Genomic DNA, 18,504 nt, shown 5'->3' on the forward strand with positions numbered 1-18,504 from the left:
TAGTGAAATCTGTAAGGATGCTATAAAACGTTGCTGGGTATACTGATTTTGAACAAACACTCGAGCCACCCATCGACGCAATGTCGCTGGTACTACATTGCTGGAAGAACGCTCACAATTCCTCCATAACACGATCGCGGTCCCTTCCATGATATCTATCTGGTATCACAGGTTTGTGATAAAATGATGAATGCAGAAATCCCTCTCAAGAAATTGTCAAATCAATGGTGCAGCTTGCTGACAACAGTTCGCAATAGCTTTCGTGCTGAGAGAGGATGAAAAGGCACGGGGTATGCTCCGGTTATTTCCATGTGGTCCTGAACGATATTGGCCATATATCAGTATCGTCATGCATGGAAGTGGCTCCATCTATGAAGGTCTGATAGCCTGGCTACCCTGGAACTGGAACTCCATGGAAGGACAGGTAAGGGCAGGAACCATTGGCATAAGAAGAGGAAATATTGTATCCAGGTAGGGGAAACATGACTTTAGCTGTACCTCAATACACGGATTGAAGATACATTCCAGGTTCAAATGATTGAGTCACCATGGGTCCATAGTGGCTGTGGTCAACGGTCATGCCTGGCATCATGATGTTCTGGGTCTGAACGTCCCTTCGGAGCTGGGGGTGATAGCGCGGCGCGCTGACATTCCTTGAGTGTCCTGGGAGATATGGATGAGCTCTGGCAGAGCTGTTCCGTTTCATTGCAACAGAGGTTGAGGCACCAGGCCCTTTCCTTCTCCGTGAAGGATCAGTGTAGCCTCTATCGGCTATTTCATCATTTTCTGGCTCTTCCCAGCCGTGAACACGTTTCATGTGATCACGTTGGTTCCAGCGTCGTGGAAAGCCATTGTCACGGCGAGCTCGTTCACATCCTTCGAATTTGCAGAGATAAGGGTTGATTCCATGGTTGTGTAATCCGTGCATTTCACGTTCGTGTCGAAACAAGCAAGCATTAGAAGAGAAGCGAAGAGGCCGGCAGTTTTCATCCCTATCCCCAAATTTGCAGGTGTAGGGTTTCAGGTGAGAGTCCAGGTTCTTGCTGCACGCAGTTAGTGGTTAACCTCTTTGGTTCGTGAACTTGGCACCTACGCATAGATGCATTTCTGCTTGGTTGGCTTGTGATTGCAGTTGTCGGCGGCATATGGGCAGTGGTAGTTTCCATCCTTGTCGGGCTTGACGTCGTACCTGGGATCATTCCTCGGATTGTGTTTAGATCGTTCCATGTGACGTTCCTTGGGAGATCCTGTCGCAGAACTAGGTGGACTCCGTTCAGATGCCGATCGAATAGGCCGTGGGTTAGAATGCTTAATTGGAGCCCTATACAAAGTCAATACAAGACATTAGATAACGTATGAGGTGACCTGACCTCGAGAACTGGAGTTTGGAAACACCAAGGTATTCACATTCTGTGGCAGGCTCCGGTAGCGGTTCAAAGGCCAAGGAATCCGTTCTTCCAGTATCGAACAAATCCGGTATCTCAAACATTGGATCAGCTGGAGGTGTTGGTGGTAGTTGCATTACCCATTGGTCTGGATAGCACGAGAGATGGGCCATTCCTGAATCTATTCCTGTGGTATGATACAATTCAGCTTGCGCTATTTCAGCCTCAGTCATTGGAGGTGAAAAGGGCTTCGCCAACGGTCCAGAAGAAGGGCTTGATGTGTCGGAATCACAAGGTCCCAGAGGGTGAATGAAGGTCAAATCTGTAGGCGCCACGCCAGAAGTAGGGATGTATGAGCCGTCATTTCCTGGGAACGATGTGTCGTCGCCAACTGGTAAGCAGCTAGTCATTTCCGGGAAATAGATTGATGCGGAGGGGACAACATGGTAATTCGGTTCTGCCATATTCGAAAGATATTGTGTGTATACTGCTGTGGATTGGGGAAGAGAAGTTGGGATGTGCCTTGGTTTTTGTTGTGCAGCTGAAGGCAGCCTGGTCCTGGATGGTAGCATGTTTGATGACGACTTCCGGGAGGACATAATCCAGTATAAATTCAAGTCCAGATATCTACAGAGCATTTGCGTTAGTAAACGTGCTTTTGGCAAGAAACAAAGTCCAGGTCAGCAGCGGTTCAGTCTGTAGAAGAATCCGTTCCAGCAAAACTATGGTGTAGCGGGACTTGATGCCAGTCATCTCTAGAGTTACAGCCAGACGTTCCGTGATGAGGCTGATGGGCCTTCTAAGCGTGGTTAAAAGACTTGCAGGTACGTCTCTTATGAAGACGTAGACGTGGTGCATGCCCAGTCGTTCCAGAGTATTCGCAGGTTCGTGAACCTATAAATCGGGCCTTGAGAAGTAAATGATAATGCATTGGAGCATTTAGCCAACATTCTTGGGACTTGGTTTGTACCAAGCCAGAAAATCCAGACAGGAGTCAAAGTATGACCGTCGTGCTGCAGACAGTAGTTCTCCATGGACAGACCAACTGCGAAGCCCGGATACCAATTGTGAAGCAGAGACGCGAGAACGGTAGTACTAGTCGGAGTCACAGAAGCCAGAGAACATCAACGTCTCACAATTTGTTGCACAGCAAATTATCCAGCAGAACGCAGACGGCGCTGACAATTCTCCAAGCAGATATCCAGGTCAAAGAAAACATGGTGGCCTTGTATGAGAAGAGCACATTAGCTCGTAGTGTTTTCAAGACAATAAGCCAGCAGGCAGTATTGTCAACACCAGCAGGCAACCCATGCTGACAACAGCAGGTCGAACGCCTCAGATCCGGAAGGTAATCCAATGGTTTGTGGCCGGCCTGGTGGAAAATGGAAACATAGACGCTGTGGAGCGTATGGCCCTCGAAAGGGATGGGGAGAATGACAATACTGACCTGCAATACAAAAGTGCACTCGGAGAGTACTTTCCGTACAGAAGTATGACCCAATGGATATATGTTGTCCTCGGGCAGTAAAGTCCTAAGCGACGACAACAAACGTAGCAAAGCAGCGGCAGTCCTTGGAAATTGTCCTTGTGGATGAATCCGTGGCAGTGGAAGTCCTTTGGCAATGTGGTTTGAGTCCTTGGAAGTGGATGAAATATGGGTGAGAGAGTCACGACTTTAGCAGTGTGTTCTGTGATAGTAGGAAGTTTGTCAAGTAGGAAAAGTTGCTAAAGCGGATGAGGCACAGGTTATAAAGCACACGAAGACGGTAGGCTGTTTCGCTGGCACGCTCAAAGTGACGCTGCGGTGTGATGAGATAGAGAAGGAAGTGGGTGATGGAGATGAGGTGGGCCTGGCAGCTGTCGCAGAAACCAAGTTTTGGGTTCACAGATGGGGCACTTTTGGCCGAGTAGAGGCCGCTTAGGACAAGCCGGCACGAGTCGTTGCTTCCTACACTCCCCACTCTGGTGCATCCAAGACTTTCGCTGCTGCAGAGTTCTGACGATTCATGTTGATTATCAGAAGGAGTTGTGATCAGCAGGGGCAGCCTCTATTAGATCATTCGCTTCTGGTGATCCATCGGCCATGTGCACATGCATTATCCCGTGCAGCTCAATCGAGTCGTCGACGACCTCAAAATGCAGTCTAATGCACAGTGTAGTCCACTGCATAAAGGTTGGGTGACGTGGCAGGATTTTGGTGAAAGAGATGGGTGACGTGAAGCCAATGAGCATCTCATAGATTTGTCTTGCAAGCAGGCTGATATGAGAAGAGACTGGTGATGAAGAATACAGCTGTAGAATCACGCACAAGGTAGAACGTGGTCCTTGATGGTCAAAAGCGTGTCGTGATATTGTTGCTCAAATAAAACGAAGGCTTTGGGGCAGCCAGGGCTGAGAGGTAAACAGTCCTACGAAATGTCGTTCTCTGTTGTTGGTAAGCTCGACGGAGTGAATGATGATGAAGCGTGGTGAGAACAGCTTGCAGGGCAGTCATTCTTTGACACCTGGCTGTTAGCACATCTATTGTGGCCTGTCTGTTGACGAATATTATGCGAAGAGACAGCAATGGAGATTGAAGAAGCTTTGGATACTTCAATTACGTCTGAACGGCTAGCAGGAACATCCATATCCTGACATTTTTCGATTAAATGTGAATTTCGTGCGATACTTTAAGACTGCTGCTCTGGAGATTGTACAGGAACAACCCCTCCTTGTTGGACATCAAAGCCGCACGTTGTGTAACCAAGCAAGATCCGGCCTGAAAACACGATCCGTGGGTGTGGCCTTCGTCCGTAACGTGTCAAGGACGACTTAAAGTCAATCTCAAGATAACTCCCGAAGTAAATTCCTTGGTCCGCAATTGCTTCGCGGTCATGCATGGCTGTACCAGTATTCGAGCGAGCAGAGGGACAAGGAAAACATCGAAAAGGGTAGGACAGGAATACCATACCATTCTATCAGGCGCAACATCAACTAAACATTCTCGACTGCTCTGCCACAACACAATATCTTTGAGCGTTGCCTAGCGAAGCCAGAGTGAAAGGCTGACAAGATTACACATTGTACTTGTACTCGTACAAGTAAAGCTTCACAATACAAATATCGTTGTCACGTGGCAGCATGTTGAATGTTGTGCGGGTCAAGTTGATTGCCGATTCATCTCAGCCTTTCCTCCTCGTTTGCCCAGCATCAGATTCAAATTTTCCTCGGACGAAGTAGTGCTAGCTCTGTTGACTGGCCATTGTAAATATTGTGATATGCGAAAAGGATGCTTCGAGATTGTGACACCAAGGCGTGATGGTAATGATCCGGTTCGATCAATTGAAGCACTTTTGCAGACAATCTCTCTTACTCCGATTTTATTGGCTATTCACAATGGTTTATCCGTCGAGTGTGTGTTGCAATATACACTTCGACAACTCGAAAGTTCTGCCGGCAGGAAAATGATAGTTTCACGAGTAGAAAGAGCTACTGGCTTGACATGCCTGCTCCGTGACAGGTGTCCAGCCCAGATACCTATGGAAGCCAACCAGCAGTTGTCCTACCTTCAGCTTGCGACTGTACAATAACATTGCTAGATTTCAGGGTCATGCGTCATGTTGTGTAAATAGTATGAACTGGACTGGTGGTCGTCTCAATCGCCATGCACGGTCAAACACTAACCCACAGCTCAAAGCTCAGAGGCGACACTTCGCGAAAGCCTCATTAGAACGTCTCAAGCGTGGTCAGCGAGAGGACACAGATTGTCTGGACGACAGTCATATTTCGTTGACTCGTGATGGAAATCCACAACCACAATGGAATCAGAGAAAAACAACCGTGGCGACGGGTGAAGTAGCATCAAAGTTCTTCCGTAAGTATGGCTTCCCTTCAATACTCACTACACGTCTCCAAATCTTTCCAAAGACGTTAAGCTGATAAGAGCCAGCGCGGACCAGAAGGGCGGAGCCACAGGAGCAACATCAAGCCTCGTCACCTAGTGGAAGTAAGGACGTTGCTCATCGTACTACCCAGAAGCAAGATTGTGCAAGCATGAGCCAAGTACGGCCTGCCGACCGTTACGACCAGAGCCTGAGTATACTCAAAGAACGGTTCCTGAATACCCCAGATTGGCTCGGCCTGTCCGCAGCGCAGCCCGTCGAGATCCAATTCGCGCCTGCTCACGAGATGGCAAACATTGGTCGGCACCGAAAGCAGAATACTATATCCAAAACACCTTTTCAGCTCACTCATAACGACTACCGTACTTCGCCTTTACTCGGAAAGCGTAAGCGTCGCTCAAGTAGCGAAGCTTTGAGTGAGCCGAAGAAGGCAATCTGTGCTCGACGACTGTCTTCAAGCCGCGTCGACGAATCATCTCCTTCGAGCCCATCCCGGCTTGCCATAAACTTCGATTCAAGCATAACATCAGGATCTAGCACTAGCCTATCATTACCGAGTCTACCTCTCTATGATGCCGGCAGACGTTCATACCGACTTCGACACGACCAGCATTACCAAACAAACAATCGATTACTGTCTCTAGAAGAGGTAAAGCATTTCTCGAGCTTTGACGATATTCAGGCGAAATACATTAGTTCAGGTGCAGCACACCAGCAGGAGGATAGCCAGAAAGACCAACAGCCATCCCAACATGATCGAGTAACGACCAATGTTGCAGACACTGAGGCAGCTCTGCGCGCGGAGTTAGCGCAGGAAGATCTTGCGTTGCCTCAAATACCTGACCGCAGCGAAGTCTCATTACTGCGGACAACTAGACGAGACGAAAGCAATGACGGCAGCTTAGGAAAAACGAACAACAATGACTCTGTGCCGGTTTCAGTCGTATCGTGCTCAGGTGAATATGGTCAAGAAGGACGCATCTCGAATACGGCGAAAAAGCCAATTTGGTTTTCGTCGATATTATCTGGTGCAGATGTGTCGGTCCGAGACTTTGCAACGGAAGATACGATTCGTTCTGCAACCACTGAACTCGAAGGAACATCTACGAGATCTTCTGGATCTCGGCCAGAAACACATAAGTATATCAAGCCATGGCCGGTCCAGTTTCCATACGTTCTCAATACGTCCCCTCCATTAAACTTAATGCTTGGAAACCATTCAACAACGCCAAAGAAACGACGCTACAAGCTTGACGAAAGCGTAGTGCCAGATCTCAATGCTTGTTGTGCCCAAGCCAACCAGCCATCGAGCCTGTTTACTGGCGGCTCAGGATCGCCAGCCAGGGTAAATCCGGTCATCGAGACGCCGAAGCAGAACAGATACTCGCTTTCGCCATATGCTGATTTAGTGGATGATGTTATTAAAGGGAAATACGATCTAGGACACGTAATGGGCTCGACTCCACGACCGCAGGCAAGAGGAAGTCTTGTCGAGTATCCTATGGGTCAACAAACCAAGTCTGCCATGGCCTCACCAGGAAGTGAAATACTCTTCAGCACTACAAGAGTACCACTTGAGGCCTCGAACAGGATGTCTATTAACTCAGGCACAAGATCTCACGGCAGAAAGTATGCTCTTCCTAATGTGGATCTCCCACATACCGAGAGTGAATTGGGCTCTCCATACTATCGATTGATTCGTACACCTCTTCGAAATCTTCGATACTCAGAGTCGATCTCGCCATAACTTCGTTACTGGTACGAGAGGCTTTGTACTGCCTTTCAAGACAACGGTATTTCGATTCGAGTGCTTCCAATATGACAACCTGGAAATTACATGAGCAGCCCTTCGACTACCACAGTCTATGATCCATTTTTCGGAGAAACTTGAGTTGTCATGGCTTGAGACGATCACTCAGAATTCCAGACTGGAAGAGAGCCTCAGCTACATCACAACTTCTCAATGTTTTGCCACCCAGTTTCAAAAATCGAGATTCAACATAGTATGGAACTCGAGTGATTGTTGGACTTGGTTTGTGTTCTTTTTTAGATCACAAGCAACTACACGCGCTTCTACCAGGTAGCTCAGCGATAAGGACTCGAATTGATAGGCTGTGTTGCATGATGGGCACTAAGTAAGTCTCTGGGGCATATCGGCTCGAGCCACAAGGTCGCTAAAGTCGCATTGGGATTCTGGCTAGCTTAGAAGGGGTTCGCTATGCTGTATACCATGCCTAGTCAGGCACATAGACTATGCTAGTGGTAATGAGGATCACCGTGGTGTCGCCGACATTGTGTAAGCAGAGTGCTGTTGTGGGTCAGCTTAGCAATGGGTACGACCCAGTTGTTTACTTTATGCCTATCAGCGAGAACGTGTCAGAGTCGTATTCACTAGCACGAATGGATACATACGCACGCACTTAGTAGTTCAGGGCTATCTCCTACCTTATGGAAGGTGAAGAGAAGCTACATAATCAAAGATATGAACAGCCAAGTACCATGCACAAAAAGCACGGCAATGAGAAACCTCGGTTTGTACCTATTCAATCTTCGTCCGCGCGCTCGGGCGAGTTAGCGCGAGGCACACCGTGATCGTGCTATAGCGAGTTTCTGTAATTACCCAATGAACCTTACTATAAGCCAAGGTAGCAAAATGCCAGAATCGTAGTATATATCATGCATCTATGATCTGCTTGTGCAAAGACCTCCAAGTCCACACTTGCGAGACCTGCCTCGATAAAGCCGAGCATTTCGAGACCCATCCATTATTGATCATCAGCTCAAACTCTCCACCTATAAGTCACTACAATTGACAAAAGCCACGGATACCTTAGCTAGCGATCCGACCATGGCCGCCGAGTTCTCCTCCACAATAGACCAAGCTCTACACGACAAACGCATCGCCGGCGGAGCAGCAATCGCAATCGACAAGTCCGGCCGAGAACTCATCAGAAAGGAATTCGGCAAGACGTCCACCAATCCCTCGGACGCGAAACCATTCGCCTTCGACACGACGCTGTGGTACGCAAGCTCGACGAAACTCCTCACTTCGATCTGTGCGCTCCATTGCGTTGAGCAGGGTCTGTTGAAGCTCGACGATGATATTGCGACGGTTCTGCCGGAGTGGAAGGATCCTCAGATCATCACGGGGTATGCTGATGATGGATCACCGATACTTGTGAAAGCAGAGCAAAAAATTACCCTGCGACGGCTCCTGACTCACTCGAGTGGGATGGTGTACCCGGAGATGAACCCTTCGATCACGCAGTATCAGGCGGCGAAGAGCAAGGAGCTCGGCTATGATGTGGCAAAGGAAGAGAGGATATCAGAGTATTTTATGAATCCGCTGATTTTTGAGCCGGGGAGTAGTTGGGTTTATGGACCGAGTATTGACTGGGCTGGGAGAATGGTTGAAGTTGTGACGGGTAGCAAGCTGGGTGAGTTTATGGCTAAGCATATTTTTGAGCCATTGGGGATGCGGTATTCTACGTTCGATCCGGTTGGTAATGAGGAGGTGATGAGCAGGATGACGGGACGAGTGGGGAGAAATGCTGAGACCGGGCTGGTTGGTGAAGAGACTTCTGGGTTGAGGCAGGTCCGGAAAAAGGAGGACCATCATGGCGGAAGTGGGATGTATTCGTGCGCCAATGACTACATTAAGGTTCTGACTTCGTTACTGCTCGATGATGGCAAGTTGCTTCCTAGTGGCGGCGCCATGATGCAGGAGCTGTTCGCTGGGCAGCTCGAGAGTCCTTCCGGTCTGCACTTTTGGGCAACGCATCCCATGTTTGGCGCTTTCTTGACGCCTGGCTATCCGCGGGATCCTGAGACGACAGAATGGAATCACAGCCTGGGTGGTGCGATTGTGGCGAAGGAGATTCCAGGCCATGCCAGTAAGGGCACATTGTTCTGGTCAGGCTTACCGAACAATTACTGGTTTGTTGATCGGGAAGCTGGGGTCGCTGGATGTTATGCTAGCTGGATCTTGCCTCCAGGTGATGCACCGACGGGCGAGATGTTTGGCGCTTTGCAGAGAGCTGCTTTCTGGGAGGCGAAAGGGGGAGTTCTGTAGGCTTGCACAATTTTACCTATACGGATTCGTTGATGTATTCGCTCTCGTGGTTATCTATTTTGGTAGAAGGAATGTTGCACTGCCCTGACCAGTAACATTTCGAGGACGCTGCTCAAGAGTACGTATCGTGATATCGATTAGATGTGTCACTGTCCGGTAGTGGTTGGCAATAGCCTTGTACAGTTATCGGCAGTCTGGGCGGAGCCGAGTCACTGACCTCCCAGCCATGTACTAACGGTATCCTGCTTGGAGCACTGACGGGACTATCGATATAAGGTGGACGAATATTCGCGGGAAGATTAGTTCTTTTGGTAGGTCTGTGTGGCAAAGCTGGTTGTACTGCTCTTCTCATCTTATCCACAAATCCGAGACTGCTTGTCCAGACAGGACCATCGACCTTGAGCTGGTCACTCACATATGCCACTATTGCATTGTGAGCGCGACGACCGGTAGTCGAACAGCGATCCTCGCCACTGAACATGGTGTCATTCCAGATCTCGCAAGAACCATCAGGATAATCTTCGATACCTCCGCCTTCTGGTTCTTCACATATAACGTGTGATCGTAACATGAGCTGCTTGATGCTTAACCTGGGCACCATGATGTCGCTCTCTGCGCCGTGGTCGGCTATTGTAACCATATGTTCATGCTTTGCGGTTCCTTTGATGTCGCTTTTGGTCTGGTACTGATATCTTAACATTTCCAGCCTGGCCTTGGCGTATCTTTCGAAGAAATCTTGGATGCGTGCAAGCTTCTCGCCGGCAGCAACACCAACGTTGCGGTCATCTTGTTCAATCATCGTGTTTTCTGGATCAAAGTAGCCCATCATTGCATACCAGGCTCTTAGATGAATTTCCAGCAGACATTCTCTCGCGTAGGCGACCAGGCGGTTCGTCTTCACATAGTATGTCGGCGTAGCAGCCCTCATCTCAGTCAGTCCCTGCTCAACTCGATTCAGATGTACACTGACGATCTCGTATTGCCGAATAAGTCTCTGCTTCAATTCCCACCTCTTCTGCCTGAGTTCAGCAACTTTCACCTGACTCGGATCCTTCCCGTTCAAGCTCTTCAGATATGGAAGCAGATCTTCTCTTAGTAGCTGTACTGTGGCATTCGAACTCGCTGATAAATTCGTGGTCTCAAAATCATCGAACCCCCTCGCAATCAGCTCCTGCATCACAATCGCAATACTCGTCGCCTCGACACTCAGACTATCTGCCGTCGCCAGGCCGCGCAAATACCGCATCCTCAACTCCGCTGCCTGGACTTTGTCCTTTGCTGCCTTGGCACGGTCCTTGATCGAGTTACTCACCTTAACCAATGCAAGGATCAACCCAAATGCAGCGCCCACCACTGGAATGGCGCCAGCAGCAATTTGAGCGACCGAGTCGAATTGACGGTGTACGGAGCAGTACTCCTTCATGACGTTGAGGAATTCTTCTTGCGTGCATTTGCTGTACTCAAGATTTGCGCATGCTTGGAGAGCAGCTTCACCGTGTTCTGCGTTGATGCTGAGGCCGTTGGAAGAGAAGAGGTGAAGGAGTTCTTCTATATCGATGGTGCCACCGAAGCAGTTCAAGGTTGGTAAGGAAGTTTCGATATTGGTGATGTCAGATGCGTGAGCAGCTGATGCAAGGTGTTCCATCTTTACTATAAGATGAAGAAGATCAATTCAAGATCAAGAGGAACAGATTCCTATAGGCATAGGTGTAAACAAGCCGAGTACTGGCAGTATCTGTAGGGAGATGTCCAAGATCTCCTGTCTTGGAGCTGCTGTTAACATGTCTGTGCTGCTGGAGTGGTGAAACTACAGCTGCTACGATGATTGACTGACAGTCAAGTCACCACATCTTGCACGCCATTCTGTTCACCACGCGTTGAAGGCTGAAACTCGACAGCAAGCTCCTACTTGTAGACTCGTCGTGCTCTTTCTTAGCGAATATTGGACTACTTGAAGAGTAAGCAGTCGCCGATTCCCAACATTGGCAAAAGGTTGCAAGAGCGGCGATGATCATCATCAGGCAGGAGCTTGGGCGCTGGTACCTTGCAGACCGCATCTTGCCAGTGTGGATAAGATCAGATCGTTGACCCCAGACCGCCTTTCACGTCAGGTAACCATGTGTTCGGGGCGTTAAACTAGAGCCCAACAGGGTAAGGTATGAGCAAGACAAACGCATCATTGTGGAACAACCTGGAGGCACAAACTCGAGGCTGACTTCAGGTAGCTTACGAAACGAACTACAGAATCAAGGACCTAGAAAACTAGTCTCTCATTCTTCTGGAAGCAGACAACAATTTCAATCGCTGACCCTCCTCAACCTAAACGTACTCCAGCTATATTGGCCTTTTTGCCCATCGTTCCTTGAGCTCGTTGTAGACCTCTGTCATTGTCTCGACCAGTATCAAGGATACTTGTTGCCTCACGTCTCTTCTCTTCTTCAATCTTCTTGATGTGCTTCTCAGTCTTCTGTTTGCCACTACCTTTTCCATGGAACTGATGTGACAAATGCTTGAACGCCTCTTTCTGGTTCAACACACGTCCAGAATCATCGACATATTTGAGCTGAACATCCGGCTTGTACTCTTTATTGAATGCTGCAGCTGCTTGGATCGACATCTGCTGAGCACGCTTCTCATTCTGCCAACGAGCTTGTTCCTCTCTTTCTTGCATTGACATGCCTTTGTTCTTTCCCAAAGCACGATCTCGTTCTCGCTGTGCACGAGCATGCTGATCGGCTTGATGTTCACGAAGTCGTTGTTCTGTGATGAAATTCTGTCGATCACGGTAGATGGAGTTTCTTTCGTTAGCTCCCGACTCTTTGAGGACGCCTCGACCTTTGAGCAACTTCAGAGCTGCGCCAATGCCTTGATCCAATGTCTCCTCCCTCTCGAGACCAGTCTCTGAAATTCCTGCAGCGTCCTTCGCAGCCTCTTGTTTGACCTTATCGAGTAGTGTTTGCTCATCGCCTTCAATAACTGCGTAGGCTTGGTTGGAATCTGACATGGGCGCATCTTCGTCGTCCACCGATGCTTGTCTTTGCTCTCTTTCTGTCGGTTCAATCTCCACTGAGTTCTGCACAGGCTTAGGCGAGTCCTCAGGTGCACGCGTATTAAGATTATCGAGGAATGCTGTTGTATCGTCCAGAACAAGTCCGCCTTCCGGCTCAATTATAGCTGCATCTTCCTCTTCTTTCAGCTGCTTAACAATGTCTTCGGGTCTCAGCTTTTTCTTCTTGAGTGCGGCTCGTCTACTGTACATGAGGGCATTGGAAAGATCTTCGTCGTCGTTAATGTTAGTTTCTGTTTGTGGTTTGGACTTGAACATATCCACATCCATAGCTTCTGTGTCACCGTTTGTGGTAGTCGGGAAGATGTCGTCCTCGTCCGCCTCTTTCTGTCTTTTGTTCTTTTTCATTGATTTCTTCGGCTTCTTGATCTTAATCTCTTGATAATCCGAGACAGGCTCAGGCTTTAGGAAATCCAAACTGATTGTGTTCTTGAGCTTTTCACCCACTGCCTGCCTTTTGCTGTCCCTCTCTTCGATGCTGCTTCCTTGAGCGTCGAGAGTGAAGGCCTTCCGCTTCTTCTCGTCATACTGTGACAAAAGTTCTTTCCTTTCGTCGTCATGAATGTCGTATCGAACCCTCTTCTTTGCATCCAATTTCTCCTTCAACTTATCCCGCGCTATAAGATCCGCACTCTCGAGAACGTCTCCTTCCTCTTCGTCTTCATCTTTGCCAATTTCTTGGTCCTTCAGAGTCAGAATCTGATCCGCCGCGTCGTCCTCGAAGTCTCCAAGCTCGTGCGCAACTTGCACACCAGCCAAGTCTGCACTCGTGTAGTCAAGCGCAGCTAACCTTTCACGCTCAGCAAGTTCTTCCTCTAATTTTCTAGCTCGCTCTCTTTCAACCTCTTTCTGTCTCTGCTTCTGTCCCTTCAACCAGGTCTTCGCATCCACGTCGTCAGCTCCAACATCTCCAAGACCCTTTCCTTCGAGCTTCTGAATTCGGGCAGCTGCATCTCGAGCCTTCTGGATGGCTTTCTTTCGCTGTTCTCTTTGTGCCTTCTTCTTCTCCTCGTCTTGTAATTGTTGAAAATTGCTGTAGCCTGCGGCTTCCCGAGTCTCTAAGGTGGATGCCTGCTCCTCATCGCTGCCCTCGTCTTCCACCTTCTGCTTGAATTTTGGGCCATCGGTATCTGCCTGAGGACCGAGTAGAGGTAGACCTAAACTTTTCCGCAACTTGTTCATTTGCTCGATCGCGGCAGAATCCATGATGGGCAACTTACTGTGGAAGTTTCTGGCTTTGGAAAAGGTTATCAGATGAGCAGTGATCCTGCTATTACCAGATTCCGAATGTACGAATAACAGGATCGAAGGTGGCTGTACTCAATTGCCCGTGAGCAATATCACAGACTACTGAAGTAGCAACTCAACCGACTGGCCAGCAAACAGAGCAAACACGTTCCGCCTGCGCTGCCCAATACTCGAATTTATTCCAATTCGCCACGCCTTCTTTCTCTTTTTTCCAACCACAGATCTGTGTTCGTTTGATCCTGCCTGCGCACGTCGCAGACAGTCGTATCGCGAACCACGCGGCGTCAAGGAGCCTTTTCCTCTATGAAGTCAATCTTCCAGTCGACAGATCTCAGAAGAAGCCCTTTCCCGTCTTACACCAAAATCAGATTAGAGCTCGCTTTTGCTTCGGTGAGGGCTGAGATCGTCTGACTGAGATGGGATTGCTTGGACGCGGGTCGAACCGCTTAGATGGTGCTTTATTCCCAAACGCTTGTTGTTACGACGTCGTCGGATGCAATGAGGGTAAAACCAAAGTGCCGACAGAAAACGAACTTTTTTAATGATGAGAAGAATGCTACGATGTTCTTAGTCGTAGGTGTGGCTTGAGTTTGAAGTGGTGTACAGAAGGGCTTGGAAGAAGAGATGGCAATAACCAGGCATATCTTGCAACAGTGTCTCTTGATTGAGCATCATCGCGACGAGAAATATTATAGCATTGAAGGAGAATACGAAATCGTTTAAAACATAAAAATAAGACGACTCAAGAATAAGTCTTATCATGCACATATTCATTCGTCTAGCTCATTGACGCCTATTGTTTCATGCACTGACTGTGTACAACACATCGGCAATTACCCCATTACAAGTCGTACCACATATCAGAGTTCCTCCTCCTCTCAAGCCCACTGCCCATACCTCCACCTAGCAAATGTCTCTTTGTGACAGGCACACCATTCGTGACATTCAACCACGACGCAGCCGGATAGTTCCCAAAGCAGCTATACTCGTACCTCGCTTGTTGCAACAATCCACTGAGGATATTCATAAAGGCACCCATCTCACACCACCCATCATCTCTCTGACCGCATTCTGGGTACGAAAAGCCAAGTGGCACAGTACGTTGCGAGATAGTCATGTGGATGTACGAGGTGCGGTTGCCAGGATTGTAGAAATCGGCCATCGTGGCATTGGAGTTCTTTGGGCGTTGCGCCTTCACTGGCTGGGGTGTAGTGATCTGTTCCCAGACAACTCGCGCACCAAATGGGGTGAGGTGAGAGATTGTGACGTTGCGATTGGGTGTGATGGAGCTGTTACTCAACTTGTCGCTGAACTGTTGAAGACCAAATGCTGTGAGGATGGAGTAGATGTTTGTGTCATGGGAGAAATCCATGTATAGGCTCTGGTTGAGTGGGAAGGTGTTGTTCATCTGATCCAGGGTAGTGTTCACATTGGTAGATCCTGGTGGGAGGTTGTATAGATGACCTTGCAGGCGAGCGTAGAACTCTTCTACGAAACCTATGCCGACACCTCGTCCCGTTGGTGATAAGAAGCCATCGTTACCTTGGAACTGCAGATCAATGCTGTATTCGAAACCCTGCCACTCGTCGTAAGTGAAGAGGCTGCACCAATTGCTGAAGCCGTAGGCAACGGTCTCATATGGGCACAGAGTCTGCGCATTGTAGGAGTCCGCTACTGTCCAGTTGTATTTACCCGAGAGTGCCCGCAGTCTCTGCGTAGCATTCTTGAGGTAGATATTCTCCCACACTAGACTTGCATTGTTTCCAGCTGTGGACCTGTAATTGTTGCTGTTGTTGCACTGAAAGTATCCAGCCAATGAGTTGTTGAAATAGGGCTGCTCAATGATAGGCTCAAGTGTGACATTCTGAGGCCATTCGAAACCAAAGAAGCCAGCCATGAAATATTCTGCAGACTTCAGCATGCGATCCTGCGTGGTCGTTCGAGATACGAGCTTAGTCGAGGTATTGTAGAGGTGTCCATAGTTGTAGTAGAACAAGACACCACTATCGAACAGTTCTTGTCTACCTCTCGCAACCAAGATCTCTGCTCCGAGGGTATAGCTCCAAGTGTTGAGGAAGCTCAATGCACCGGTCCATGTGGCTGTGCCGTTCCGAGTGACGTTGTAGATCTTGCTGCCGAAGCTGGAGACAGACGAGTCGCCTGTAGGATACCTGGCACCGTGACGGCTAAGCAGATGCGCTGTGGTGATGTTGGCACCAGGAGGAAGAGCGTATTCGTTTACACCGAAACCGACTGGATTAGGGAAATAGCTCGAAAGCTGTCCCATCAGCTGGAAGATATTGGAGTTGTTTGTGTTGCCAGAGATGGGAACAGCAGTCTCTAGTGGTTGATTTGGGGAGTACAAGGTGCCAATTGGCGCTGGATTCGTTTGCGCTAGGAAAGGCGCAATGGCTGCTGTCTTCGTTGGACCAGGATAGATCTGTGGTGAGGTCTGGAAGTATTGCGGAACAACAGATGAAGAGGCCGCCTGCTTCTTGTCGAGGGCAGCAGCATTACCCAGGCCGGCGGCCGTCATCTGGGTGAGGAGGAACAACATGGTGCCTAAGATTGAGGTGAAGACGAGGCAAATCGACAGTACAGGTCGAGCAAAAGTTTTGCTTTTGTAACTGTGATCGGCCTCAAGCGGCTGCCAGGGCGTCCCATCATTGTTCGGGGATGGATCTGGTCTCTTGAAGCCGTCCCAGCTTCCAAAGATGCCATGGTACCTCGAACCTGTCATCGAGCGTCATAGCGTGGTAGTATCTCGCAGCTGTTTAAGCCCTAACGGGAAAGACCAAAGGACATGAATACAAAGGGGGTTAGTGGTCTTGAGGGCGGCGAAGATAAGAAAAACAAGCAAAGGGCTAGAGAAGCTTAGCTGGCATGCTGACATGGGCCGTGCTTGAACCAAGCTTTTTGGCTGGTTGGCATTCTGTTCGACAACATCCTGGAAAGCGTCAAGCAGACAAATCGAGGTGATCAGTGACTGGCAAGCTATATGTGGGGAACGACACATAGCCAATCGTATGTGATCGTCAAGCCATGTGCTCTGCAGTACCTGAAGGGACATGGATTGAATAACTTTGAAAACGATAAAGTTACATGGCTATCTCTCTCGATCCAGGCGTGAGGGTCGCGCAAGGTTAAGTGTATGTGATCTTGTTCGTAACAAATATGTGCACAAGTTCACGGCAATCTGGATGTAAATCGTGGACTATGTTCACCCTAAGGAGAGTAGGAGATAACCTGAAATATCACGTTCGATGGGAAAAAGGGCAAGAATTGCGTCTATTGCCTGTTGTAAGCTGAGAAAGCATTCCAGGATCTTTTCGAAGCCAACGCTGAATCGCTATAAAAGAAGTCGCATCTCGACTTCGACTCATTTGAAGATTGTCTGGATAGCTCAATCCTCAAATTTGAAGCCCTTTCCACCACTTGTGTCAATCATGCCACCTCTGTAACTACCTCGCTTCTTCTTATTCTTCTCCTTTGTGAATCCTTTGCCGCGGGTAACAGAGAGGTCATTGAAAGCTCGGTCGGCGTAATCGTAGCTGACATAGGTATTGCTTAGATATTCACCGTCTTTCGCTTGAGCAGATAACTCAGCAAGACGCGTCGGCCTAGCACCAGTCTTCTTCTTCTCATCATTTGCAGGCCAGGGAGGAAGCGGCGCAGGATCGCCTTGAATGGTAGCTGAAGAATCAGACGAAGCTCTCTGATCGGCTTTCTCTTCCTTTGTTGCCGATGGTTTCGCATCATCCACATCGCTATCTTTGGGAGAAGATTCGTCCTCAGAACTGCTGGCGGAAGAAGAGGAGGAAGAGGAGTCGGCGGAGGACGACACCGAGGAGTCGCTGTCTGGTAATGGAGCCGCGATCGCATCGGTCAGTACCTTGGTCGCAGCTTCATCTTCTGATGATTCAGACTCAGAATCTGACTCAGAGCCCGACTCTGAATCTGAACCCGAAGACGAAGACGAAGAGGACTCTGAAGAACTGCTGGTCTTTGTGTCGGGCTCTGTCTTTATTCTTTTCTTGGGTCTCTTTTCTGTGTTCTGTTCCGACTCTGATTCAGAGGAGCTACTGTCGCTGTCGTCCGAAGCTTCGGAAGAGCTTGAAGACTGAGAAGGGGAGGAACTGGCTTTGCGCTTGAGCGAGGCGACCTTGACTTGAGCGTTCGTCTTCGCTTCTGGCTTGGTGGCTTCTGCGTCGCTACTGTCGGAATTCGAAGAACTCGAGCTCGAAGCGGCAGACGAAGAAGAAGACTCGGACACGGAACCATCGTTCATTTCTACGTCGGAGTCAGTGTCGGAATCTGCGTCCGTAGAGCTACCACTTTCACCATCGGCGTCTGCATTTGTGCTCCCCGTAGGATGGGATTTCAAATAGTTCCTGAATATAGTATCGAGCTGAGGAACACCCTGGGTGAGCTTCTCTCCATATGTGTCTGTCAACGTCTTTCCGCCACTGCGTACTGGTCGCTTTTGTCTTTCATTGGCGAAAATCCTCAATGTCGATTTAAATCCGTGGTTCGAGAGAAATTGACTGATCAATGCAATAAGAACTGGACTAGGTTTCTGATCTGGTTTACCAAATTTAGGGGCTTGTTTCGTCTTCGTCATTGTTACGTTCTTAGGGTTCTCGTCGACGTCCTGCCGTATGCGCCTGAGTAGTTGTGGAGGTCGTCTTTGTAGTTGATGAATTATTACAACAGAATATTTGTGGTCATGAGGCCATTCTTATGGTTGTGAATAGAACCTTGTAATACTCCTCTTTAATCTTGACTGGACGAATTAGTGTGTTTGCAGGTTGTCAGGCGTAGGGCCGTTTGCGAAAGAATCAGAAAATTAAT

The 18,504-nt window shown here is 48.8% G+C and overlaps 6 protein-coding genes across 6 annotated transcripts; 2 read left to right on the top strand and 4 right to left on the bottom strand.

Moving 5' to 3' along the window:
* Positions 1-499: 499 nt before the first annotated feature.
* Positions 500-1,849, bottom strand: LTR64_000360 (uncharacterized protein; the record flags this gene model as incomplete). The annotated part of the gene is made up of 3 exons (XM_064894745.1): positions 500-1,043; positions 1,094-1,321; positions 1,371-1,849. The coding sequence occupies 3 exons, from the start codon at positions 1,847-1,849 to the stop codon at positions 500-502; spliced, it is 1,251 nt and encodes a 416-aa protein (XP_064757432.1).
* A 3,148-nt stretch (positions 1,850-4,997) lies between these two features.
* LTR64_000361 (uncharacterized protein) lies at positions 4,998-7,013 on the top strand (the record flags this gene model as incomplete). The annotated part of the gene is made up of 2 exons (XM_064894746.1): positions 4,998-5,238; positions 5,314-7,013. The coding sequence occupies 2 exons, from the start codon at positions 4,998-5,000 to the stop codon at positions 7,011-7,013; spliced, it is 1,941 nt and encodes a 646-aa protein (XP_064757433.1).
* A 1,101-nt stretch (positions 7,014-8,114) lies between these two features.
* LTR64_000362 (uncharacterized protein) lies at positions 8,115-9,338 on the top strand (the record flags this gene model as incomplete). Its single annotated transcript, XM_064894747.1, has 1 exon — positions 8,115-9,338. The coding sequence occupies one exon, from the start codon at positions 8,115-8,117 to the stop codon at positions 9,336-9,338; it is 1,224 nt and encodes a 407-aa protein (XP_064757434.1).
* A 112-nt stretch (positions 9,339-9,450) lies between these two features.
* Positions 9,451-13,611, bottom strand: LTR64_000363 (uncharacterized protein; the record flags this gene model as incomplete). Its single annotated transcript, XM_064894748.1, has 2 exons — positions 9,451-10,983; positions 11,668-13,611. 2 exons carry the CDS (start codon positions 13,609-13,611, stop codon positions 9,451-9,453), a joined length of 3,477 nt encoding a protein of 1,158 aa, XP_064757435.1.
* An 883-nt stretch (positions 13,612-14,494) lies between these two features.
* LTR64_000364 (uncharacterized protein) lies at positions 14,495-16,210 on the bottom strand (the record flags this gene model as incomplete). The annotated part of the gene is given in 2 exon segments (XM_064894749.1): positions 14,495-14,633; positions 14,646-16,210. 2 exon segments carry the CDS (start codon positions 16,208-16,210, stop codon positions 14,495-14,497), a joined length of 1,704 nt encoding a protein of 567 aa, XP_064757436.1.
* Positions 16,211-17,056: 846 nt separating this feature from the next.
* Positions 17,057-18,274, bottom strand: SRP40 (jun-like transcription factor; the record flags this gene model as incomplete). Its single annotated transcript, XM_064894750.1, has 2 exons — positions 17,057-18,216; positions 18,244-18,274. The coding sequence occupies 2 exons, from the start codon at positions 18,272-18,274 to the stop codon at positions 17,057-17,059; spliced, it is 1,191 nt and encodes a 396-aa protein (XP_064757437.1).
* Between the last annotated feature and the right edge of the window lie 230 nt (positions 18,275-18,504).

This window comes from Lithohypha guttulata (assembly GCF_036872675.1).
Source record: "Lithohypha guttulata strain CCFEE 5908 chromosome Unknown scaffold_1, whole genome shotgun sequence".
NCBI classification, from domain to species: Eukaryota; Fungi; Ascomycota; class Eurotiomycetes; order Chaetothyriales; family Trichomeriaceae; genus Lithohypha; species Lithohypha guttulata.